The 25,355-nt window shown below is 48.8% G+C and overlaps 1 protein-coding gene across 1 annotated transcript; it reads left to right on the forward strand.

The window, feature by feature from the left end:
- Positions 1-3,971: 3,971 nt before the first annotated feature.
- Nlrc3 (NLR family CARD domain containing 3) lies at positions 3,972-25,053 on the forward strand. The gene is made up of 17 exons (XM_059270105.1): positions 3,972-4,207; positions 4,296-6,045; positions 7,138-7,224; positions 10,789-10,872; positions 11,400-11,483; positions 12,904-12,987; positions 13,924-14,007; positions 14,594-14,677; positions 15,225-15,308; positions 15,776-15,859; positions 16,374-16,457; positions 16,860-16,943; positions 20,497-20,580; positions 20,993-21,076; positions 21,655-21,738; positions 22,092-22,175; positions 22,459-25,053. The coding sequence occupies exons 1-17, from the start codon at positions 4,039-4,041 to the stop codon at positions 22,547-22,549; spliced, it is 3,189 nt and encodes a 1,062-aa protein (XP_059126088.1). The 5' UTR covers positions 3,972-4,038; the 3' UTR covers positions 22,550-25,053.
- Positions 25,054-25,355: the final 302 nt, after the last annotated feature.

Genomic DNA, 25,355 nt, shown 5'->3' on the forward strand with positions numbered 1-25,355 from the left:
AGGCTGTGTCAATGGGGTAATGCGGAATGTACAGCAAGACAACTCACATCCTCAGTTGGCCTCTCCGTGTGCGTGTGTAATATCACACACTCCTGGGCGCATATACCACACGCATACACCATCACACACACTCACCTACAAACTTTAAAATTTTACTGGTTGAGTGAATGGATGAATTAAAAAATCCTTTCTAATTAACAGACATTCCTCTATTTTTTTTAAGGCAGGGTCTTGCTATGTAGCCCAGGCTCTCCTCAGATTTGTATCCTCCCTGCCCCTGCCTCCAAAGTGCCAGGATTAATGTCATTCACCACCACACCCAAGGACCAAGTGTTTGAACCGTGTGTATACCAGAGGTGGTAACACAACCCAGGTGCTGGGACCAGTGAGGCCTTGGTTTCCATCCTGGCTCAGCTTCCATGCTTCCCAGCCACGTGTCCTTAGGAAAGTCACTAACCTCAGTGTTCTGGTCTATGAAATAAAAGAGGCAAAGGTAGAGGGTCATCCTTATAAGAAAGTTAAATGATACAAATATAGAGCGTAACAGAGTGTGTGGGATGCAGCATGCCTTTGGGAAACATCACACAACATTAGCTGAATGGGATAGGAATGGGGAGGTGTCCCCAAGAGGAAAAGAATTAACTAGAAATCTGCCCAAATATTATATCCAATAGTTGCATACAAAACTACTCCTGGTGCACACACAGTACAAGTGCTAGCCAGCACTGCTCCAGGAAAAAGATGACTGGTTGCCAAATTGTTCAAAGTGAGTGACAATTCAGAAAGATGAAATTATGAGGCTGGAGAGACACTGGCTGCTCTTCCAGAGGTCTTGAGTTAATTCCCAGCACCCACACGGTGGCTCACAACTATCTGGGATCTGATGCCCTCTTCCAACATGCAGATACAGCACTCATATACATAAAATAAATAAATCTTAAAAAAAAAAAGTACGCCAGGTGGTGGTGGTGGTGGAGGCGCACGCCTTTAATCCCAGCACTCGGGAGGCAGAGCCAAGAGGATCTCTGTGAGTTCGAGGCCAGCCTGGTCTACAGAGCGAGATCCAGGACAGGCACCAAAACTACATAGAGAAACCCTGTCTCGAAAAACCAAAAAAAAAAAAAAAAAAAAAAAAAAAGGAGTAATACTATTCTTGCAGAGGACCAAAGTCTGGTCTCAAGCTCCCACCACAACCACCTATAATGACACCCTCTTCTGGCTTCTGTGGGCACACACATGCATGTGTACAAACCCACAGAGACATGAACATACGTACACACAAACACAATATAAATCTTATTTTAAAAGATGAAAATATTCCTACTGAAAATTTGTGGGGTTTTTATTTATTTTTTAATTCTTCTCTCATACATTACATCCCGTCTGCAGTTTTCCCTCTCCCCAGTTTCTCCCCACTTCCTCCCCTCTTCCCCAGATCCACCCCCCTCTTCCTCCCCTTAGAAAAGAGCAGGCCTCCCAGGGACATTCACCAGACACAGATATCAAGCTACAACAAGAGCAGGCACATAGCATCACATCAAGGCAGGGTGAGGCAACCCAGCAGGAGGAGAAGGGTCACACAGGCAGGCAGCAGAGTCAGACAGCGCCCGCTCCCACTGTTAGGAGTCTCACAGGAACACCAAGCTACTCAGCCATGACATGTATGAGAGGACCCTACTGAAAATTTGAAAGCTTGAAGAAAACTATCAGAAAAGTGATGAGTCAACAAAAATGCTTAATTCATTGAAATATGATGAGATACAAAAATTAATCATCTTTTATACCAACACTATTCAGAATGACAACAAAAACTATTTTATTATCGTTATTATTTTATTTTATGTTTGGGTGCTTCGTCTGAATGTGCATCTGTGTACCACTTTCATGCCTGATGTTTGCAGAGGTCAGAAGAGGTTGTTCCCCTTGGAACTGGGGTTACAGACAGCTGTGAGCCACCATGTGGGTGTCGTGTGGTCTTCCGGGTGTTGTGGTCTTCCGGAAGAGCAGCTAGTGCTCTTAACCACTGAGCCATCTCTCCAGGTCAACAAAAACTATTTTACAGTGCTTAGATTCAAGTAAAAAGCTGTTATTTTCTAAGCTGTAAATGAGAAATAAGGTTTACTAGATAATCTATAAACAGGTATCTAAATATGAGCACAAATCCAAGCATATCACAGCATCGATTGTTATCCCACTTGCTTTCCCCCTTGGTTTGAACACTTCGGGAACCAAAAGAGCAAAAGCCAGCAGGATTGTGCAGGACTGAAGAGAGAGTAGCCTCATCCTAGCTGGTCTCAGCATTCTCAGGTTAGTCCAGCTCATTCGACTTAACCTTAAATGAGTTACATTGATGGACTCTCCAACATGGTTATGATCAGAATGGTTGTTTTTCTTACTGCTAAACTTCAGCATTTTCTGTCTGAAAATGTTCATGCCAAGTTAAACTGACACCAATCCCCGGTACAATTTCAAAACCAGGAGTCCATTGACAGCAACCTCCTCTTCAGTTAACCAACCACCGAACCAGAGAACCAGGGCTGCCAAGCCCAGGGCAGCCAGGACTTGCCAGATTCTTAGCAGTGATGACTCCTGGACGATCTTAAACATTAAGGGCTGCTGCCAGCAGCAGTGGACCATGACCTCTGCTGACCCCTCCTCCATTGTTTTTTCTCTTCTAGAACTATCCACAATGGATGACTGGTCTCCACCTACAAATCCATAAGGGACTGCTGTGGCCCCTGTGCCTGTGAGGAGGACATACATGGACGGGCTGTAGGAGAGCTTCAGAGAAGCAGTGGCGTTGGCAAAAGGGTGTGAGCAGGTGGGATGTGGAGTGGCTTTACCTCTGGCCATCTCTGTACCTCTGTCCTCAGCAGCAGATGGTGCTTCCTACAGGCCCAGGGCCCCTGAGCTCCAGGAAGGCTGGGAAAGCTGAGGTCACTGTGTTATTGCTCCGGGAGTCGTGGGCCTTCCCGTCCCTCTCCTTCTTCCCTCCCCTCTCCTTTTTCCCTTTCCTTTTTTAAAAAGTAAAATCCTACTTTTAAGAGTAGTTTTGGGATTTGTCACTCGAATTGGTTTAATAAAACGCTGATTGGCCAGTAGCCAGTAGGAAGTGTAGGCATGGAGACCAAACTAAGCATGCTGGGAAGAGGAAGGGCAGAGTCAGGAGTCGCCAGCCAGATGCAGAGGAAGCAAGATGAGAATGCTGTACTGAGAAAAGCTACCAAGCCACGTGGCTGAACATAGACAAGAATTATGGGTTAATTTAAATGTAAGAGCTAGTTAGTAGTAAGACTGAACTACTGACTGAGCATTTATAATTAAAGAGAGAGAGAGAGAGAGAGAGAGAGAGAGAGAGAGAGAGAGAGAGAGAGAGAGAGAGAGAGAGAGCAGTTTCAGGCTTGTGGAAGAAGGATGATTCAGTATGGAGTTCACGCGTACTTCTGCCTGCCCTAACAGACTCCGCCATCCACATCCTCTAACAGTGTTTGTTAACAAATGGCTACATTTGTTACAGTGAGGAACCTCCGGTTCTTAACTGGCACATGATCACCAGAAGTACAGTTCACACAAGGTCCCCACTTGCACACACACACAGTCACACCCAGATGCCATTACAGTGTCACACGGAGCGGTGTCCCCGCCTCCGTGTCCTCAGCCCTGGCACCTGCCAACCTCACCACTGTCTTGCCATCTCCGTTCTTTCGTCTTTCCCAGGGTAACTAGATGGAATCCTGCACTGCTGCCCCCGCAGACTGGCTGCTTCCCGCCTCCCTCCTCTTGGTTTCCTTGCTTATAACAGCATCACCGTTGCCAGGGCACGAATGAGGAAACCACGGTGTAGAGAGATGGCACAGCCTGCCCGGTGTCACCCGGTTAGTAAGTGGCAGAGCCAGAGTCCAAGTCCAGACCTCCCAGTCTTGCTCCCTTGGCCCCTACATCTCTGTGATTAGTTTTACTGGCTAGGAAACAACAGGCGTCCACCAGGCAGCAGTCTGGGGTCAGTCTTCACAGCTCCTGGCTGCAGTCTCAGACTCCATGAGGAAGCGAGAGCTGAGGACTGACCGAGAGACATGCCTGGCCTACAGCACTGGCTCCCCAGCTGAGCAGGTGAAGGCCTTTGTGGATCTGCTGGCTGGGAAGGGCTGTTGGTTACTACAGGCCCCTAACAAAATGCCAGACTCGCCCCTGGGATCCCAAAGCAATGGTAAGTCTTCCATGGGGTGGGAGGAGGGGGTACCTGAACCCTCCCACCTTGCCCTGGGACCTTACCTGTTTTGTCCTGTGTCCTGCAGACTCAAGGATACAGAGGTACTGTGAGGCCCTGCTGAGCAGGGTGGGAAATGACCCAGAACTGGGCGGCCCCTCACACCGCCTGGCCAGCCTCCTGCTGGTAGAGGGCCTGACAGACCTGCAGCTCAGGGAGCACGACTTCACACAGGTGGAGGCCACACGGGGAGTCTGGCACTCTGCCAGGGCCATCACCCTGGATAGGCTCTTCCTGCCTCTGTCCCGGGTGTCCATCCCGCCTCGAGTCTCTGTCACCATTGGAGTGGCCGGCATCGGCAAGACTACTCTCGTGAGGCATTTCATTCGTCGCTGGGCCAGAGGACAAGTGGGCAAGAATTTCTCACTGGTTCTGCCCTTGACCTTTCGGGATCTTAATACCTATGAGAAGCTGTCTGCAGACAAACTCATCCACTCCATCTTCCCAAACATTGGAGACAGTAATCTGGTGGTAACAGCCCCAGACAGAGTCCTCCTGGTCCTGGATGGCTTGGATGAGTGTAAGACACCCCTGGAATTCAACAATACCGTGGCCTGCACAGACCCAAGGAAGGAGATCCAGGTAGACCACCTGATCACTAACATCATCCGAGGCAACCTCTTTCCAGAAATTTCTGTCTGGATCACCTCCCGTCCCAGTGCTGCTGGTCAGGTCCCTGGGGGCCTCGTGGACCGGATGACTGAGATTCGGGGCCTTACTGAGGAAGAGATCAAAGTGTGTCTGGAGCAGATATTTCCTGAGGACCAGACCCTCTTAGGCCAGGTGTTGAGTCAAGTGAAGGCCAACAGAGCTCTGTATCTGATGTGCACTGTGCCAGCTTTTTGTAGGCTCATGGGGCTGGCCCTGGGTCACTTGTACCACAGCAAGCTGGCTGTCCCGGACCCAGAGCTGCCGCTGCCTCAGACCCTGTGTGAGCTCTACTCTTGGTACTTTAGGATGGCCCTTGGTGGGGAGGGGCAGGACAAGGGAAAGGTATGTCCTAGGATTGAGCAGGTGGCCCAGGGAGCTCGCAAAATGGTGGGGACATTGGGCCGCCTGGCCTTCCATGGTCTGGTCAAGAAGAAATACGTGTTTTATGAGCAAGACATGAAGGCATTTGGTGTGGACCTCGCTTTGTTACAGAGCACGCTGTGCAGCTGTCTCCTGCAACGGGAAGAGACTCTGGCCTCCTCGGCAGCTTATTGCTTCACTCACCTGTCTCTGCAAGAGTTTGTGGCAGCCACATATTACTACAGTGCATCCAAGAGAGCCATCTTTGACCTCTTCACCGAGAGTGGCATGTCTTGGCCCAGGCTGGGTTTCCTCGCGCATTTCAGGTGTGCAGCCCAGCGGGCCACGCAAGCGAAGGATGGGAGGCTGGATGTGTTCCTGCGTTTCCTCTCTGGCCTCCTGTCTCCAAGGGTTAATACTCTGCTGGCTGGCTCCCTGCTGGCCCAAGGTGAGCACCAGAGCTACCGGGCCCAGGCGGCTGAGGTCCTGCAAGGCTTGCTGCATCCTGACACAGCAGTCTGTGCACGAGCCGTCAATGTCCTGTACTGCCTGCACGAGCTTCAGCACACGGAACTGGCCTGCAGTGTGGAGGAGGCCATGCAGAGTGGGACCTTGGCTGGGCTGAGCGGACCCTCACATCGCACTGCTCTGGCCTACCTCCTGCAACAGTCTGATATCTGCTCCCGGGAGGCCAACTTGTCCCTGTGTCTCAGCCAGAGTGTCCTCCAGAGCCTGCTGCCTCAGCTGCTCTACTGCCGGAGCCTCAGGTGAGGATGGGGTCCATGCAGGGAGGGAGGGCAAAGGAGGAAGACTCAAAATGGTTCCTTGTTTCATCATGCCCCTTCCCGGTAGTCGGCTGAGATTGCTCTAGCAAAGTGCCACAGCTGGGTGCAGAACCCTCACGGCAACGGATTTAGTTCCGGAGCCAGAGGTCTGAGGTCAAGGGCATGGGCAGTACTCCCCCTGAAACCTTGGCAGGAGGGCCCTTCCTGCCTCGGGAGCGCCCGAGGGCCAGCAATCTCTGATGTCCCGTTGTCTCCACTGTCATCTGACCACTGCTCCTGCGTCTCTGTGACAGACACTCACTTTCCCTATAAGCACATTATCATGTTGGAGCCTAGGCCCACCCTATGTCAGTGTGAGCCTCCTGGCTATTCCGTCTGCAATGAGCTCACATCCATATGAGGCTGCATTCTGGAGACAGCAAGGTTAGAATTTCAACATGGCTATACAAATCCAACTCATGAGACCCCCTGAGAACCAAGCAGTGTGACTCATCCCTGTAATCCCAGCAATAAGAGGCTAAGATAGGAAGATTGCTGAGTCCAGGACAACCTGGGCTACATAGCAAGATTATATATATATATATATATATATATATATATATATATATATATATATATATATATACACACACACACACATATATGTATACACACACACACACACACACACACACACACACACACACACACACACACCAGTCAGTGTTGACAGAAGCTACACCCTCAGCCATACTCTGAATTAGCAAGCAAAGAGGAAAAAATGTAGGACGTGGGCCAATCAGGACCCGAGAGTGGTTTTGGCCTCCTCAGAAGTAAAGCTAGCCAAAAGTGTTGCACACAGGCACATGGTGTCCGAACTGTTGTGACATCACTGTAAGATGCCACCTAGGAGGAAGAGCACAGCTCACAGGAACCACCTCAGTTACTCCCACAGGGAAGTCTGAGTGCTGTGAGTGCGCCGAGTCTGAAGTTTCGAGCTGAAACAGCGGATCACAGTGGGAATGAGAGGCGGTGGAGGCCTCACCCTGCTCATGGGCTGCAGGACTACTCATTGTCATGGCTTCCCCTGGCCAGGCTGGACAACAACCAGTTCCAGGACCCTGTGATGGAATTGCTGGGCAGTGTGCTGAGTGGGAAGGACTGTCGCATTCAGAACATCAGGTAACCCAGACCCCCGTGTATCACCTGCTGCATGGGCTAGGGGATCTCTTTCCTCTCTACTCAGCTAACCAGAGCACCCCAAGAACATGTATCTTTTCAGGGTGTGGCTCAGGATGCAGTCTGATCTTTTCTACTCCTTTCAGAAAGTGCCAAAGGCTCAGGCACCTGGTCTGTAGGCAAAGGGAAAGGACTGGATAAGGCTCAGACTGTCCTGGACTTGGGGACGGTGTGTCTCCAGGGCTCATGTGCTGCCCTGTTTCAGGCATTACCGTCTCGATGCTCTTCCCAATATCCACTCTAATAATATTCTGAGCACAGGATTACATCTCAATAAAAAATTGGAAAGTTTAATTTAAAATTTTAACTTTTAATTTAAATTAAAACTTAAGGTGAAATTTTAAAAATGTTTTTAGATTTATGTGTATGAATGTTTTGCCTGCATGTATATATGTGCCATGGCTTGCTTTTTGTGTCTACAGATGTCAGAAGACAGTGTCAGATCCCCTGAAATGGGAGTTATGGATGGTTGTGAGCTGCCATGTGGGTGCTGGGAATTGAACCCGGGTCCTCTGCAAGAACAAGTGCTCTTGACAGCTGAGCAAAATCTCCAGACTCATTTTGTTTCTTTTTTGGACACAGGGTCTTGTGTAGTCCAGATTTGCCCCAAACTCACTATATAGGTAAGGTGATCCTGAACTTTGATCCTCCTGAGGGCTGGGATAGAGCAGTGTGCCGTTATACCCAGTTTGTGCCGTGTTGGGGATGGAGTCCAGGGTGTCATGTATGCTAGGAAAGCTTTCTGCCTGCTGGAGCCACATCCTCAGTTCCATTCTCAAAGACTTAAGTTTAAAATTTGTCTTTATCTGGGTGTAATGTACATGCCTATAATCCCAGCACTCTAGAGGCTGAGACAGGAGGATTGCCTGGGCTACACATAGTGAGATCCTATCTCCAATAAACTCAAATCACATCGTTTATGTTATAATTAGAGAAAAGTCTGTATGCAGACTTCAGTGCTTACGAAAGTTCTATGCTTGATGTAGCAACCCTTGGGTTTGTAGTGTGGTGATGTCAGGAAGGAATTCCAGAGCTGTGGTGTCATTTTGGAGAAAAGGATTAGGAATGAGGTATAGGGATGGCTTTGCCTTGTTAGTGAAAGGGGTTTCCTTTGAGAGAAGAATTACCTTGCCAGCCCCTCATTGTCAGGATTCTCTCTTTCACAGGCAGCTCTAGTCTTTTTAGCATGTGACAAAATGATCAATTTAGTTTTGCTTAAAATGGGGCTCAAAAATGATTCTGAAGAAAGTCAAACATCCCTTTTATGGTCACAAGCGCTTCCTCTCTGGTCCTCGGTGACACTTGTTTGCAATGTCCAAGTCATTCTGACAAAAACCATGTAAGGCTGTTTGTAAGCTATTTATATGACCATATATATATATATATATATATATATATATATATATATATATATGACTGGCCTTGAACTCAAGATCCCCAATATTCCAAGTTCTATAGTTACAGGTGTGTACCACTACATCTGGCTACTATTCAAATTTATTTATTTGTGTATTTACTTACTTATTTATTTATTTATTTATTTATTTATTTATTTATTTATTTTTTGGTTTTTCGAGACAGGGTTTCTCTGTGTAGCTTTGCGCCTTTCCTGGAACTCACTTTATTTTTGAGGCAGGGTATCACTATGCAGTCCCAGCTGGCCTAGAACTAATGTGTAACACAAGCTGGCCTCTGACCCACAGAGATCTGCCTGCCCCTGTTTTCCAAGTGTTGGGATTAAAGGTGTGTACCACTACATCTGGCTCAAATTCATCCATTTATTTATTTATTTATTTATTTATTTATTTATTTATTTATGTTTTTCGAGACAGGGTTTCTCTGTGTAGCTTTGGAGCCTTTCCTGGAACTCACTTTGTAGCCCAGGCTGGCCTCAAACTCACAGAGATCCGCTTGGCTCTGCCTCCCGAGTGCTGGGATTAAAGGTGTGCATCACTACCACCTGGCTCAAATTTATTTGTAGGCAACAGAACTCATTTGAAAAGTGGTGTGTCGAGGTGGGCAGTGGTGGTGCACGTCTTTAATCCCAGTACTCTGGAGGCAGAGCCAGGTGGATCTCTGTGAGTTCGAGGCCAGCCTGGGCTACCTAGTGAGTTCCAGGAAAGGCTCCAAAGCTACACAGAGAAATTCTGTCTCAAAAAACCAAAAAAAAAAAAAAAAAAAAAAAAAAAAGAAAAGAAAAAGAAAGAAAGAAAGAAAAAAGAAAAAGCCAGCTCCATTTGGCTTCCTTCCTTCGTCTTCCTGTTGGCCCCTGGTACCAGGATCCCAAAGTACACTTGGAATGCATTTGATTCTAACATTGCAGGGATTCTAATGGACAACCTTATCCTGGGGATGCTGCTTACAAAACAAAAAATCTCAAGCACCCCACTTCTGACAGTGGACAGAGGAAGCAACTCTGACCCACCAGCATGCTGCAGGAACCACCTTCTCAGGCACATAAAGATGAAACGTTCTAAAACTTAGTTAATTTTGTGGTAATTCTACTATTTAATGTTTTGTACTAGAGAAAGGTTAGGATCAATGATCCGCTTAAACTAGTTTGCACTAGTTTATGAGCGCTGTGGGTCTTCAGGAATTTCACAAGCTGAGGGTACTTGAAATTAGCCATGGTGTGGGGCATTTGCACCCCAGAAAGCAGCACCAGTGTTGGTAGTTTGTGTCTTCTTGGAAGTCACATGGACATTATGCCACTAGATGGGTCTACGTGGAAGAATTTTTTTTTTAAAAAGATTTATTTATTTATTTATTATGTATACAGTGTTCTGTCTGCACGTATCCCTGCAGGCCAGAAGAGGGCACCAGATCTCATGATAGATGGTTGTGAGCCACCATGTGGTTGCTGGGAATTGAACTCAGGACCTTTGGAAGAGTAGCCAGTCCTCTTAACCTCTGAGCCATCTCTCCAGCCCTGGAAGAATTTTTTATTATCAGAAAATCCAATATAAAAATTTGCTGTATTTATTGTATTTGTGCTACTTTATGTATGTGTGCATGTGCATGTATGTACATGCACACACCGCAGCATGTACGTGGAGGTCAGAGGACAGTTTGTAAGAGTCAGTTCTCCCCTTCCATCACTTGGGTTGTGAGGCTTGGTGGCAAGCACCTTTACTCTCTGAGCCCACCTTGCTGGCCCATTTGAAAGACTTCTACCTCCAAACTCTTGGCTGCACATTGTAAAGTAGCCATTATGTGGCATGCTGGGCAAATTTCCTTGGGGCCCTTTGTCAGGGCGAAGGTCATCAGGCCCACTCTGACTTTACCTTCCCAGGCCCAGGGGTCTTCCCATTCCTGGCCTTCTGTCAGGGCGAAAGTCATCAGGCCTACTCTGACTCTACCTCCCCATTCCTGGCTTTCTGCTCCCTAGTCACTTGGTCCCCACTTACATCCTCATGGGTGATGCTGGGAAAACAGGACTAATCGTGAGTCTAATAGAGGTGATGAGAGGCACAGACTTGAAATAACCACTTTCCCTTTTCTTGGCAGCCTGACTGAGAACCAGATTGGTAACAAAGGAGCCAAAGCTCTGGCCAGATCCCTCCTGGTCAACAGAAGTCTCATCACACTAGAGTGAGTTGGATACCACAGGCCCCTGGAATGAAGAGAATTTTAAACCATCTCCCTGTCCATGAAATGTCTTGAGTTTTCTCTGTCCTCACAAACTCCCCAGAGTCAGTCCATCCAAGGCAGTGTGATGCTCGGAGCTCCTGCCAACCACAAGTCCTTCTGGCTGGCTGGAAGGACAGCTGAGCAAGCAAACTCGCTTTTGCCTCTTAAACTTTATTTCACAAAACACTTGATTTTTGACCCTGACCTAGAATCATTGTTGTCGTCTGCACACTTAGGCCACTAGACCAGCAAGCACATCCTGTTCCCTGCCCCTCATCATGTGGGGCTGCTTTGGGGAACTCATTTATTCACACACACACACACACACACACACACACACACACACACACACACGATCTCTGCCATGGTTCCATCAAACATGAAATCCTCAATCCCAGTTCATTCCCTTTAAGGACTGTAGACTCATGTCTGTGCCGGTTTTGATCCCTCTTCCCACCCCAGTCGTCTTTTTCCCTTGCTTCTACCAGCCTCCGGAGTAACTCCATTGGACCACAGGGGGCTAAGGCCCTGGCAGATGCTCTGAAGATAAACCGAACTCTAACCTCTCTAAGGTATGTGGCTTCACTCCTGGCCTCAGGCGAGGGCCCGGAAAACAAAGCCCTGGCTACAGGAGATACTGTGGAGGTTTTGGGGTGCCAGCAAGCTTCAGATTCCAGGTGGCCCCAACCCTGTGTGCCTCTGTAAGACCCCAGGGTTTCTGAGGACAATGGAAAGCCTGCCTGCCAGAAGATGACAGCGCTTGGGTATGGCTTGCTGTGTCTCTGAGGAGCCTGGGCTGTGTTCATCTAGTTGAGGGTGTACTACTGTTCTAGTCTGTTTTGATTTTCCACTTTTATTATTCAGAAGAAATTTTTGTTGTTACTGTTTTGTAGCCTTAGCTGGCCTGGAGCTCACTACGTAGGCCAGGCTGACCTTGAACTCACAGAGATCCACCTTCCTCTGCCTCCCAAGTGCTGGGATTAAAGGTGTGAGTTACCATAACCAGAACCAGGTGAAATTTAATAATATAAAATTTATCATTTTGAAGTATATAGTTCATTGGCATTTGTTTTATTTTTGTTTTTTTGAGAAACTCTTTCTCTGTGTATCCCTGTCTGTTCTGGAACTCGCTGTGTAGACCAGGCTGGCCTTGAACTCAGAGATCTGCCTGCCTCTGCCTCCCGAGTGCTGGAATTAAAGGCGTGCACCACCACATCCTGGCAGTCAATTGGCATTTTGTACATTTGAAATGTACAACCACCACCTCTGTCTAGTTTCAAAATATTTTTGACTGTTAGTATTTGCTTTTTCCTTTCTGGGTGACATTTTGTATAAATGGAATTATACAGTAAGAACTTTGTGTCTGTCTTCCTCAGCTAGCATGTTTTCAAGGTTCAGCCACAGTGTAGCTTACTGTTTTCTTGCATTGACTGGCTGAATAGTTTTCCTCTGGATGGGTGGAGTGCAGTCTGCTTATACGTTCATGCATTCAGAGGGCTTCTGTCTTTTAGCTATCATGAATAATGGAGCTAGCAATATCTGTGTAGAAGTATTCAAGTACCCATCTTTAATTCTTTGGGGAATATACCTAGAAATGGAATTGCTAGGTCCCATGCCACATCTAAGTTGAGAACTGCCAGAGTGTCTTCCACAGAGGCAGGGCCATTTACATTGCCATCAGTAGTGTAAGGCTTCCGGTTTCTCCACATCTCCACTTTTACTTGTACTGTGGCTCTTGATTGTGATGGGGACTAACGATGACCTCATTTTAATTGATGTAGATAGCATGGACACTTTGGTCCTAGTTGGCAGGCAGCTACTTAGAGACTCAATACAGGAGGGCTAACAGAGGAGGGCCATGAGGAGGGTGCATAATCATTGGTAAATCTTTCTCGGAAGTCAGTTGCTTCCTGTCTTGGGCCTCTGAGGCAGGTGTCCCCATTGCAGTGTGAGTCCAGGCCACCGGTGACACAGCCTTTCTTACCTTTGTAGCCTCCAGAGCAATGTGATCAAGGATGGTGGTGTCATGTGCATGGCAGAGGCCCTGGTCTCCAACCAGACCATCTCCATACTACAGTGAGTGGCAAACTCTGATCCCTTCTCTCTCCTCCTGAGTCTCTGTCTTGTCCCTCAGAGAGAGAGCAGGAGGCTCTCTAAGTCCTAAGGCTTTCTGACCCACCTGTACGGTCTCTGGAAAACATGATGTTATCTGTTTTTCAAGAGAAAATTCTTCCTAGAATTACTGAAAATAAAGCCCCTGCCAACCCAGGAAATCATGTCCCCAGATACAGGAGAAGAACACAGCATTCTTCCATTAAATAAGCACTAATCTGACTGTAAGGCAGCATCATGGGCAACCTGCCAATGAGGTTGTAAAGACAGAGGTCCTACCCTTCCCTACAGCCCCGCAGAGGAACCATTCCATGCATGTCCCCAAGGCCAATGACAACTTGTCTTCAAGTCTGAGGGGCTGGCAGCACCACTTTTCAGCAGCTTATCCTAAGTTCCAAGGTAGAGAGGTCTCATGTGCTCCTTAACTGCTTTTGCCCCAGACAAAACTGCTCCTACCTTTATGACGATCTGGTACTTCCCAACTTGGAGCCAGGTGCCCAGGCTAATTCCCACAGTGGCAGGGAGACAGGGGCACTACCTTGTTTGATGTTTATCTTGGAAAAGAAGGCCTCAAAGAAAGACCCCAGGAAGCCTGGTGTGATGGCACACACCTTTAATCCCAGCACTTGGGAGGCAGAGGTAGGAGGATCTCTGTGAGTTCAGGGCCAGCCTGGTCTACATAGTAAGTTCAAGGCCAGCCTAAGCTGTCCAGCCTCTGCTCCCAGCTGCACTTTCTCCTTAACTCTCCCAACCAGATCCTTTGTGAGACCCCTTTGTACTGCCATGGGCCTGGAAATGGTACCCTATGTGTCCCTGACCTCTCACCCCAAACCCAGCCTGGCTTTGGCCTGGGAATGCCTGTGGCTGGCTTTGCTGATGGACCCTTCTCATCTCTCACAGGCTACAGAAGAACCTAATTGGGCCGGTGGGAGCCCAGCAGATGGCAGATGCCCTGAAGCAGAACAGGAGTCTGAAGGAACTCATGTGAGAAAGGGCAAAGGGCCAAACTGGTATCCTCCGTGTCGAGCACAAGGCTGGTGCTCCCTACATATTTGTGAACACATGGATGAAGGGATGAGAAGATGGATGTGAGGATGGCTGGATGAGTAGGAGGATGAGTGGATGGTTGAATGGATGGACAGATGGGTGGATGGAGGAGTAGATGGATGGGTGGGTAGGTGGATGGAAAGAGGGGCACACAGGAGGTTTAGATAAACTGATAGGTGGATGAATGCAGGTTAGCTGGTTTGGAAGTACAAAACACTGGACAAGGAGAATTGAAAACCAGACTCCCAGAACTGGGTGAGCCCCAAACATCACGGGCTTGTTTACATTATTGTTTTCCTGTTCTCAGAAGGAGACATTATCTCTTGGCCATCTTCATATAAAGTCCCACAAACACCTTGGAGGGTTGACTCTTGGTTCTTTCTAAAGAGTTAAGGAAGATGTGGTCACCTTTGGAGACTACAGATGAACACACTGAGGCTAAATGAACTGCACTGACCACCCCGAGACAGAGGGAGCCTCCCCTGAGCTCTGACCCCTAGGCCCAGCCATCTGTCTCTTGCAGGTTTTCCAGTAATACCATTGGGGATGGAGGTGCCATGGCCCTGGCTGAGGCCCTGAAGGTGAACCAGGGCCTGGAGAACCTGGAGTGAGTCTGCCTGAGAACCCTCCATGGATGATAATTACCCTCCCAGAACCCATTCCCACGAGAGAGCCTTACCAGCCCTGGCCCTGACACTGTGTCTGCCCCTCTGTCCACCTTTGCCTTACTCCACCTACCAGCTCTGCTTTTCCGCAGTTTTTAGAATGACAAGGTCTATGTGCCTTGTCATAAGCAGGCCCCCATGGCTGAAGAAAAGCCTTGGTAGGTAGGGCAGGGGCGGGCTGGACACCGCTGCTGCATTAGGATGGCTTTGCGGCATCACTTTCCCTGGAGCAGAGTAACGTGCACTTCCTTGAGGATATATGTACCCCCCATGTCAGGGCAGTTTAAGCCTCAGGAATTATGCTAAACCACATTGCCTTTACCTGGCAGGCTAGAAAGTGGAGTGATGGGAGGAGAGAGGGATGAGGAGAGCAGTTCACAGGTCCCCAACTCCCTGTTGAACCCATCGGGTGTGGCTCCAGGCTAGACCAGACAGCTCCCTCCAGGTCCCGGGACAGCCACATCAACAGCGCCTTGTCTTGCCCTGCAGCCTACAGAGCAATGCCGTCAGTAACACGGGGGTGGCTGTGCTCATGCGAGGCCTCTGTGTTAACCGGACCCTGTCTAGTCTCAGGTAAGTCCTGGTCCCCAACCCCCGCAACCAGGACGTTGCCCCTTTGACCAGTGGGAATACAGGGCCTCTGGGACTTGGAAAGGAAGGCTGAGACTGAGAAACTGCTGTAGAACAATCTGTAGTTGGTATGGGCTTGGCTCTAGAACACAGCACCCTGTCCCTTTTCCTACTAGGTCAGTTGTGGCCCCCAGTGGGATGCTCCCTTCTATGTACAAGCCCTTCAGGTGCCACTACCTCATCATAGCCCAGATCTTGTCCTTTTCCTCCTGTGCGTTCCTACCTGCCGCTAGTCCTGAGTGGGACACTGATTTGAGCCCTGACTGGCTAGAACAGGTTCTTTCACATTTCAGCCCAGTGGCCCAGGAGGCCCAGGGCCTGTCTGTGGTTTCTTGGTGTTTGGAAAGCCTAAACACCTGGACTTGCTCTGTCTTGTCTGATTGGATGTTCACAGTCTCATCTCTCCTCAGCCTACGAGAAAACTCCATCAGCCCAGAGGGGGCCCAGGCCCTCGCTCAAGCCCTCCGCATGAACAACACTCTGAAGCACCTGGAGTACGTAATAATTGGGTCTGGAGGGATGGAGGTCAAAGGGAGAGTGTGCTTCCTCACCTGCTCAGACACCAGGGTTGGTGGGCACCATTATGATGGGTTAGACCCTTGGGATCTTCACAATTCACAAGGCTGGACCAGGGCTTGGGAAGGGGCAGCTAGGAGACCTGGTATCTACTGGCAACCCTGACACCAGAACTCTCCAGCCTTACCCCTGGAGATGGGTAAGCGCGTGGGAGAGGACTCTAAAGAGCTGGCATGGGGCCATGCCCACAGGCAGTAAATCCTGTTCATAGTGCTGTGTGTCCTGGTTGCATGACCTGTAACCACTGAGTTTAACATGGGATATTAACATTCTCTAGTATGCTTGGTACACCAGAGTTCTCCATAAGCTTGAGCCACATCAGTGCTGACAGTGTGTCCCTTGGGAGGATGGGGAATGACTGATGTCCCCTAGTGACCAGGATCGGGGGAGGTTCACAGTGGCTCCTACTTGCTTCTGTTCTTTTTTTCCCAGTCTGACAGCCAACCTCCTCCATGACCAAGGTGCCCAGGCCATTGCGGTAGCAGTGGGAGAAAATCACTCCCTCACACACCTTCAGTAAGTCTACTGTCGTCCCCCCCCAACCTCCACTCTCCCCAGCTTCAGGGTTACCCACAAACCAACTGTGGTAGGTGGAACCTGGCTTTGGGCCATGCCTGAGGCCTTCCCAGGCTACCTGGGTTTGGATTCCTGAGGTTATCCTCAGATAAGACCTAGATTATGAGGCAAGTGTCATGGCTGTGACTTGGGCTGACCTATGCTTTATGGAGAATATTTGAGCTTGTCCCCATGGCTACCACTGGTAAAACACTGGCCCTCTGGGGACTGAGCCTGAAGGGAACTTCAGGAATCCCTATGCCATATCCTGCATAGACTCATCCAGCCACCAAACCCTCAACGCCGTAGAGTCTCTCTAGTTCTGTTCTTGGGCCCTATAGTCATGTGTCTGTGTCTTTCCAGCCTGCAGTGGAACTTCATCCAGGCTGGTGCAGCCAGGGCCCTGGGACAAGCACTTCAGCTGAACAGGACCCTGAGAACCTTAGAGTAAGTGTGGCCTATGGGGACAAGGGGCAATCTCCAGGCTTAGGGCTGGTGTGGCCTATGGGGACAAGGGGCAGTCTCCAGGCACAGGGCTGGTGAGGCCCATGGGGATGAGGGGCAGTCTCCAGGCACAGGGCTGGTGTGGCCTATGGGGATGAGGGGGGGGCAGTCTCCAGGCTCAGGGCTGGTCTGATGACCAATAACAGCTTCTACCATGAGACCACAGACTTGTTTTAGTCCTCACCTGTAGTGTGCGTGTGTGTGTGTGTGTGTGTGTGTGTGTGTGTGTGTGTGTGTGTGTGTGTGTGTGATAGCTTTACTGATATAATCCACACACCATAAAATCCAGCTGTGCAACCATCACAACCAATCTGAGAACGTTTCCCTAGCCCCCAGAGACGCTGTATGTATTGCTGCTTCCCATTCTTACTTCCATCCTTGCAAGACAGCAATCATTCTGGACATTTTACATCATAAATTCATGTGGCCTTTTATGATCTGTATCTTGTATGTGTACATACATGCCAGGGGTTGAAACTAGGGCCTCGAGAATCTTAAGCACATGCTCTACCACAGAGCTACACCCCCAGCAGAACAGTTCTTTTCTAGGCTGACCTTTTTTGTTCATGTTATTCTTCTGTTTTTCTAACTTTGTTTTTTAAGAAGTGTGTGTGAGCCGGGCGGTGGTGGCCCACGCCTTTAATCCCAGCACTCAGGAGGCAGAGGCAGGTGGATCTCTGTGAATTCAAGGCCAGCCTGGTCTACAGAGCGAGATCCAGGACAGGCACCAAAACTACACAGAGAAACCCTGTCTTGAAACCCCATCCCCCTCCAAAAAAAGTGTGTGTGTGTGTGTGTGTGTGTGTGTGTGTGTGTGTGTGTGTGTTCACTTGTCATGGCATATGTGTGGAGGTCAGAGAACAACTTTTGAGAGCTGGTTCTCTCCTCCTTCCTTCCACTCTGTGAGTTTCAAGGATCAAACTCGGATCATGGGGTTGATGGCAAGCACCTTTACCTGCTGAGCTCTTACAAGTCCCCACCTTGTTCTTTTTTCAATCTTTGTGGGTGTGCACATGTGAGTGTGGGTGTGCACATCCCAGACTGTACATATGGAGGTCAGCAGACACTCAGGTTTTGGTCCCCACCTTCCCTCCTGAGACAGCCTTTCCCCTGCTGCGCATGCCAGGCAATCGGGCTGTAAGCTTCCGGGGTTTCTCCTGTTTGCTCCCAGTCTCCCTGTAGGAGAGCTGCGGTCACAGACGTGTGCTGTTGCAGCCAGCTTTATGTGGGCGGCTTCCTCAGCTCCTTCTGCTTTGAGATAAGCGCTTAAGCCACTGAGCCACCTCCCCAGCCGGAGCTTAGACTTCGCATCACCTTCCAGTTTCTTCTCCATCTGTCCGTCCATCACTTCACTAGCTCCCATTTCTCACTCTTTCCTGTTGATTTACTCCTAGACACTGGTGCTCCTCAGGGTTCTGCCCTCGGGCCTCTTCCCTGCTGGGAGCTCTCTTTTCTCCCAGGATTCTAATAACCCAACTCCTGGTAACTCCTCCATCACTACCTAGGGTGGTTTGAATGAGGACCGCCCCAGTATTCATAAATTTGAATACCTGGTGGCCTGTTGGTAAAATTCTTTGGGAAGGATTAGGAGGTATGGCCATGTTGGAGGAGGTGTGTCACGGGGTGGGCTTTGAGGTTTCAAAAGCCCAGGCCATTCCCAGTGTGCTCTCCCTGCATTATGCCTGTGGATCCAGATGTAAGCTCTCAGCTACTGTTCCAGTTCCATGTCTGTCTGCTGCCTGCTGCCATGCTCCCCACCATGATGGTCATGGACTCTAACCCTCTGAAACTGTAAGCCCCAAATAAACCCTTTCTTCTAAAAGTTGCCTTGGTCAAGGTGTCTTAACGCAGCACAGAAAAGTGAGCCTCTAACCCAGCTGTGTCTGGACTCCAGCCCATGGATCCACACCCATGTTACCTTGTGCCCCTGCTGTCTCACAGGTATTGCAAGTTGCTGCATTTTCTTGCCCACAAGCCTGCTTCTTAGTTCTCCATCTGACCCTTAGACCAACCAATTGTGCAAGCTAGAGGGCCCTGTGCTTCCACCTCCACTTCCAGCTCATCTCCATGTCCTGCTGACCTTCTTTTCCACTGTCCATTCCACACTGTTTCTGTCTGCTGTCACCATCCAGGCCACAGCACCACTCACCTGTCATACTGGGTGACCTCCATCCACATCTAGGCCATCCCCTCAAACTGCAGGCCAGAGATCTTCCCAAAACATCCATCTGTCTTCATTATGGGTGAGATCCTTAAGTGACTGCACCGGCAGAGTCATGTGTAACCCCAACGCCTGGATTCCAAGGTCCCCAAAGGTCTGCTTCCCTCACACTTCCAAGCATCAGTCCTCATCACTCCATGACCTCAGCAGTCTCCCATTCCCTGATTCTGGCTTAGTTTATTTCTTCTGGGCACCACAGTGGGGTAGACACTGGATTTCTCTGCAACTTAGACCTGGTACATCAATTTGCTCATTTAATAGTGCCTTCCTGAGTTCTGAGAGAGCATTAATAACTTACTCATCTACTGTTGTGATAAAACACCGACCGAAAGCAAACTCTGGGAGCAAAGAGTTGATTTCACCTTACAGCTTGTAAGTCCATGACTGAGGGAAGCCAGGGCAGGCACTTAGAGGCAGGATCTGGAGCAGAGACCACTGAGGAATGCTGATTCCTGGCTTGCTCAGTTTATTTTCTTATATACCCCAGGACTACCTACCCAGGGTTCGCACCACCCACAATTCAATGGTCCCTCCTACTTCAATCATCAAAACATAAAATGGCTTACAGGCTTGCCTATAGGCTATTCTTATTTTTTACTTGTATTTTGGTTTTTCGATTCAGGGTTTCTCTGTATAGCCCTGGCTGTCTTGGAACTCACTCATAGACCAGGCTGGCCTCGAACTCACAGAGATGCCTATAGGCTATTCTTATGGAGGCATTTTCTCAATGGATGTTCACTGGTCTCAGAAGAAAAACTAGCTAGCATGGGGCAGAGCTGTGCCTGCTGCTTGGCACCCTCAACATGGGATACACACAGGTGTTTGCTAGAGTAATGCACGCAAATGCTTCCTTACACATGGCAATGTCCATTTGTCCTAAACTCACTTATTGTCCCAGAACTTGCTCTTTTCCTCCAACTGGAAGTGGGAGAAAATATACAGAAATCCTAGCCAGCAAGAATCGTGCAGAGACGAGGACTTGAGGCTAATCTTCCCACTGGTTTTGAAAAGCATACCTTTTGGTCTCAGGCCTTGTTGATGGTAAATGCCATGTCCCTTTTCTTGTCTGCCTTTGGCACTTTGTTCAGATTCATAGACTCCCAGATTCCCCTGTGCATTAATATGAGGCCAAGGGCACAATGGCTTCCCAGAAGGGACAATTATCTAAGGTTACTGGGTGTAGGTCTGGTATGTGTAAAGGGCCTAAACCCCATAGGCCTTGGCCAGAGTGTTGGCTTGTGCCTCTTGTGAACCAATAGGTCACACTGTGTTCAGCTTACAGGAGAATGCCATAGGGGACGAAGGAGCCTCTGCAGTGGCTGGGGCACTGAAGGTGAACACAGCCCTCACCGCTCTCTAGTAAGTGCCCTGGGGGTGGGAGGCCAGCACACCGCCCTGCCCCCTTCACCACCCTCCCATGCCACAGCCGACTTGATTAGTCTAGGAAAGCTGTTTGCTTTTCCAGTACTAGTGACTGGGCAATCAAACATCTAGGAAGGACTGAAGTTACAGACATCATTCACCCCAGCCCTTCTGGAAGACCACCTCTGCTCCCCTTCCTGTGTCTAGATCTTGCTCTTAGGTGTCAGAGTATAGGCGGAAGATGCAGTGTTCTTGGAAGAATCACAGGAAAACAATCCTTAGTGCTTTTTCTCAACTTTCAGCCCTAGCTGAGGGGTATAGAGTATGGAGGGAAGCCTGGCCCAGGGCAGGGAGGGGCCAGGAGCACAGCGGGTCAGATTACCCACTTTGATTATATTCCCTCTCAAAGCCTACAGGTGGCCTCCATTGGTACCCAAGGAGCCCAGGCACTTGGGGAGGCCCTGGCTGTGAACAGAACCTTGGAGATTCTTGAGTGAGTATTCCAGTTTCTGCTGACAGACTTTTGCTTAAAGAAATCAAGCTACAGATTCAAAAGGAATAAACATGAAGACAAATATCTATTTACATAGACACTCATAGATAATTTTCATGACTGTTTTCGGTCAGATGCTCCATCTTCCTCTTTTCCACTTCACGTGTCTCCCTGAAGTCACTATGGCACTATGTTCTGGGTTGGGCCTGCCCCAGACAAACACGACCAAAGGCTCTATTTAATAGGATCCCCCCACACCACAGAAACCAGTAGGCACCTCCTGGGGTGGGGGTCAAGCTCTATGAGGCTCTCAGCATGCCCATGTCATCCCTACTCCCCAGCTCCCTGTAACCACAGTGTACTGTGGACCTCTGGATGGAGACTTACCTCTCCATCGCAGCCTAGGTTTTCCTTCTCTGGAGTAGAAAAAAAGAACAGGCTTCCGTAAGTGCTTAGGAAGAAGCCGCCCCCAACTCCTGTGATTGGAATGTCCAGACAACCCCACACCCATCTGGAGGGACATCAGTGCCACCACTCAGCCTATCCCTGCACCTTAGGCTTCTTGCTTGCCCTGACAGCTTACGAGGAAATGACATCGGGGTAGCTGGTGCCAAGGCCTTGGCAAATGCTCTGAAGTTAAACTCCACTCTCCGAAGACTCAAGTAAGTGATCGTGTGACCCATGTGCAACCCAGAGCAGCCAACTTCTGCCAGCACTTTTGGGATGAAACACAATTTCCTTTAGTTGCTTCCTTCTGAGTGTTAAACGACCACACTGTCCTGACCATTACTGTCCATATCCAGTGAAGTTAGCTTTGTTCATTCTCCTTAAGTCCTTTACTTAAAATCCGCGTTAATGGTCCTGGGTAGAGTACCTGGCTGCAGTTGCTATGGTGCCTGCGGACAATCAGCCCAGAACTGCTTATCTCATCCACATCTCAACAAGGCAGTGTTACCTCCTTGTGTCTTTTCTGTCCTGAAGCTCACCGAGGTGTTTCCATCTCTTCTCTGCCTAGTCTCCAGGAGAACTCACTGGGGATGGACGCGGCCATATATGTTGCCGCTGCACTGTCTGAGAACCACGGTCTGCATCATATTAAGTGAGTACATCAGTGGCATCCGCCTTTCCAGCTACTTCTGCTAAGCCTCAGAACTGCTCCCAGATCAGGTTCTGCGCTAGCCCAGTTCTGGAGTCAGGTGATAGGAAGCCACTCTAGCAGCTCCACAGGGAAACCAGGTCTAATAAGGAACATGCCAGAGCGGTGTGCATAGGAGGGCTCTGGAAGGGAAAGGCTCAATGCGTCCTGAATTTATTGTAGCAACAGTCACTGTACTAAGGACAACTTGCAGGTGCTGAGTTCCGTCCTAACTCTTCTGTTCCAGTCTCCAGGGGAATCCCATTGGGGAATCTGGTGCCAGGATGATCTCAGAGGCTATCAAGACAAATGCTCCCACATGCACTGTGGAAATGTAAGGAAAGTAAGATCCTGGTGAACCATGCAGAGACTCAACTGGAAGCTTTTGATCAGCGTGACCTCTATTTCTGCCTAATTTCCTGGAATCTGAATGCTGCTGAACCAGCTCTCAAGCTGGTCTCCTGAACAGAGGAAGGAAGGGCACTTCCAGCAGAGGTCACAGTCATCTTTCCTCCCCAGGGTCAGTCAGGGGGAAGATGGATACCCTTGACAGCATAGAGGAGGGAAGGAGCCGCCACCAAGGGGCACTCAAGAGACAAAATCTCAAAGCTCCACAAAGTAGGAAGCTGATCCTGGCTTATTCATACCCTGGGGTCTTCAGAGTCCCAACTTAAAACCAAAACAACAACAACAACAAAACCAACTGTGTTTCTGCCCTGTGCACTCACATGGTTAACAGCATCCGTCTTAAATCCAGCTGCAGTCTTCAAGCCCATTAAGCACATTAGCTTGGCAAAGGTGATAATGGGCCCATTTTTTTTCTCTTCTCAAGAGAGAAAAAAGTTTTGGGGTGTGACCCTTAGATACATATGGAGAAAATATGAGAAATTTGTGAAGACAAATGAAAGGTTAATTCTGAGATTTTGTGTTCTTCTGTAAGATCTCTCAGACACCTAGAATGGTCTGCCATATTTGGAGTCCAGCACACTGGCTATCCATTGCAAATTAAGTGTTGATACCCTGATGCCATTATCCTGTATTTAGGCATCCAAAACCTCTGCGGTGGCCATGGCTTCCCCTGGGAGACAGACAAGCTGTGCTTCCATGTGGCAAATGCCCTCCATTGTCTGATTCAAACAGGAAAACCTAAATGAACTTCACAGATCTCAAGTAAGCCACTAAGATAAGTGCTTATAAAGACCATAAAGTGGGTTGAGAATGGTGGCACACGTCTTTAATTCCAGCACTCGGGAGGCAGAGGCAGAGGCAGATGGATCTCTGTGAGTTCAAGACAAGCCTGGTCTACAGAGCAAGTTCCAGGATATCCAGACCTATATAACAAGACCCTGTCTTGGAAAAAACAAAACAAAATAAAAATGAGTGTCCAGAAGCTAGACATGGTGGCACACACTTGTAATTCTAGTACTTGAGAGGCTGAGAAAAGAGGATCATGATTCGAGGCCAGTTTAAACTACATAGTGAGGTTCTCAAGACAAAACCAAAAATACAGAAATGAGTGCTCAGATGAATTATCATGGAGGCTGACAGTGAGAGGTGTTGCTGTGGTTACGTAAGAAAAGGGCATTTTAGCAGGTCACATGGTGATTAAACTTAGCCAGGAAGTGTTGTGCACCGGTAATCCCAGCACTTGGCAGAGGCAGGAGGATCAGGAGTTCAAGGTGGTCTTTGGTACATGGTGAGTTCCAGACCAGTTTCTGCTGCATGAGATCCTGTCTCAGGAAAAACAAAAGAAAATCCAGTGACTGAATCTAACCTCGCAGCCACGAGACAAGTGAGCATGTGCATGCCTGAAGACAGAGCACTGATAGAGCTGTTCTGTTTACCGAGATCTACCTGTAGAGGCCTGCCTACACAAACTCCAAGTGGAAGGACTTTCTACAAAGCTGGCCTGACTGCCGAAAAATGTTACAACAGTCTGGAGATGGCTTTAAATTAAACAAACAAAAAGGACCTAACAGTGACATACAGGATCCTTGATTGGCTCCTAGGTTGGAGAAAAAATATAATCTTCAAACAATGTTACTTGGAGATTGAAGCTGTGTTCATTTTGGTTTTGAAGGGTATTGTTTCTGGGTATAGAATGTTATTTTCTTCCTTTGGTACTGTTATGATGCGGCTCTCAGACCGGAGATATATCCAGCTCAGTGCAGTAGGTCCCAGGTTCCATCCCCTGCACTGCCAATAACAACAACGATGTCGCTCTAATCCTCTGGCTTACAGGAAGCTCAGCAGCCAGGAAGACATCAGTCAGTCAGGAGACAAATGCTGGGAAAGCTGTACCCGTGGAAACCTACTTACGGTGGTCTGAGGGTCAAACACTGAGGACAAAGGGCACTCTCTAAGGATAATGAGAACAAGCCCCACTAGAACCAGGAGGTCCCTTCCAGAAGTTCTGTCCAGACCCCACTAGCAAGGCTTCACAGCTCTCACAAGGTCTGGCTGCATCACCACACAGCAAGCCAAAATGTGAGTCTGGAACTGAGACAGACACTAACCTGAACAGCGGCTTGATCCTCCTCCGCATTTGTTGCTTTAACCGGCCGGCCTGCTGTCTTCTGCATCCCCCCCTGCGGCACCCCTCTGCTGTTGAGTGCACCTGCTACTCTTCTTCTCAGACATCGTCCACCTGTCTCGGCTCCTCCAGCTTTACTGCTCCATCTGTTTTCCACAGCACTGGACAACTGCTGCCATTCACTCTGCGCTCTGCGCTGGTTCCTGGTCATCTTGTGGATTTACCACTGTGAAAATTTCCTCTTTCCTCTTCTTTCCTCTCCCCTCCCCTCCTCTCCCTCTTCCTCATTCTTCCCTCTCTGCCTCCCTTCCTCCCTCTGGTTTTACTAGAATTTGAGGAGAGTACAGAGAGAAATGAATGCATTCTGTCCAAAGGTTTATCTGGAGGCCTTTCAATTTTGTGAATTTGTAAGCCATTAGTAGACACCATTATGCAGATGTTGGGTACGTATCAGGATGTTTCCAAAGTGCCTCCACCACTTGCACCACGCCTCCTGATTCGCTGTGTCCTCAGTTAACAAACGCCCACTAGGATGCCTCACCTCTAGGAACTCTTCAGTACAACTTTCCCACAATGAGTACTCCCCAGAGCCTCTTTATCCTCCCAACATC

The sequence above is a fragment of the Peromyscus eremicus genome, chromosome 8a (assembly GCF_949786415.1).
Source record: "Peromyscus eremicus chromosome 8a, PerEre_H2_v1, whole genome shotgun sequence".
Classification (NCBI taxonomy): Eukaryota; Metazoa; Chordata; class Mammalia; order Rodentia; family Cricetidae; genus Peromyscus; species Peromyscus eremicus.

What these genes read in the sequence shown, in the direction of transcription:
- Nlrc3 (XM_059270105.1), top strand. Translation starts at nt 4,039, where the DNA reads ATGAGGAAGCGAGAGCTGAGGACTGACCGAGAGACATGCCTGGCCTAC. An exon ending in AGAAGTCTCATCACACTAGA is followed by an intron (nt 10,873 to 11,399) that starts GTGAGTTGGATA and finishes TGCTTCTACCAG; the next exon opens with CCTCCGGAGTAACTCCATTG. An exon ending in AGGACCCTGAGAACCTTAGA is followed by an intron (nt 16,944 to 20,496) that starts GTAAGTGTGGCC and finishes CACTGTGTTCAG; the next exon opens with CTTACAGGAGAATGCCATAG.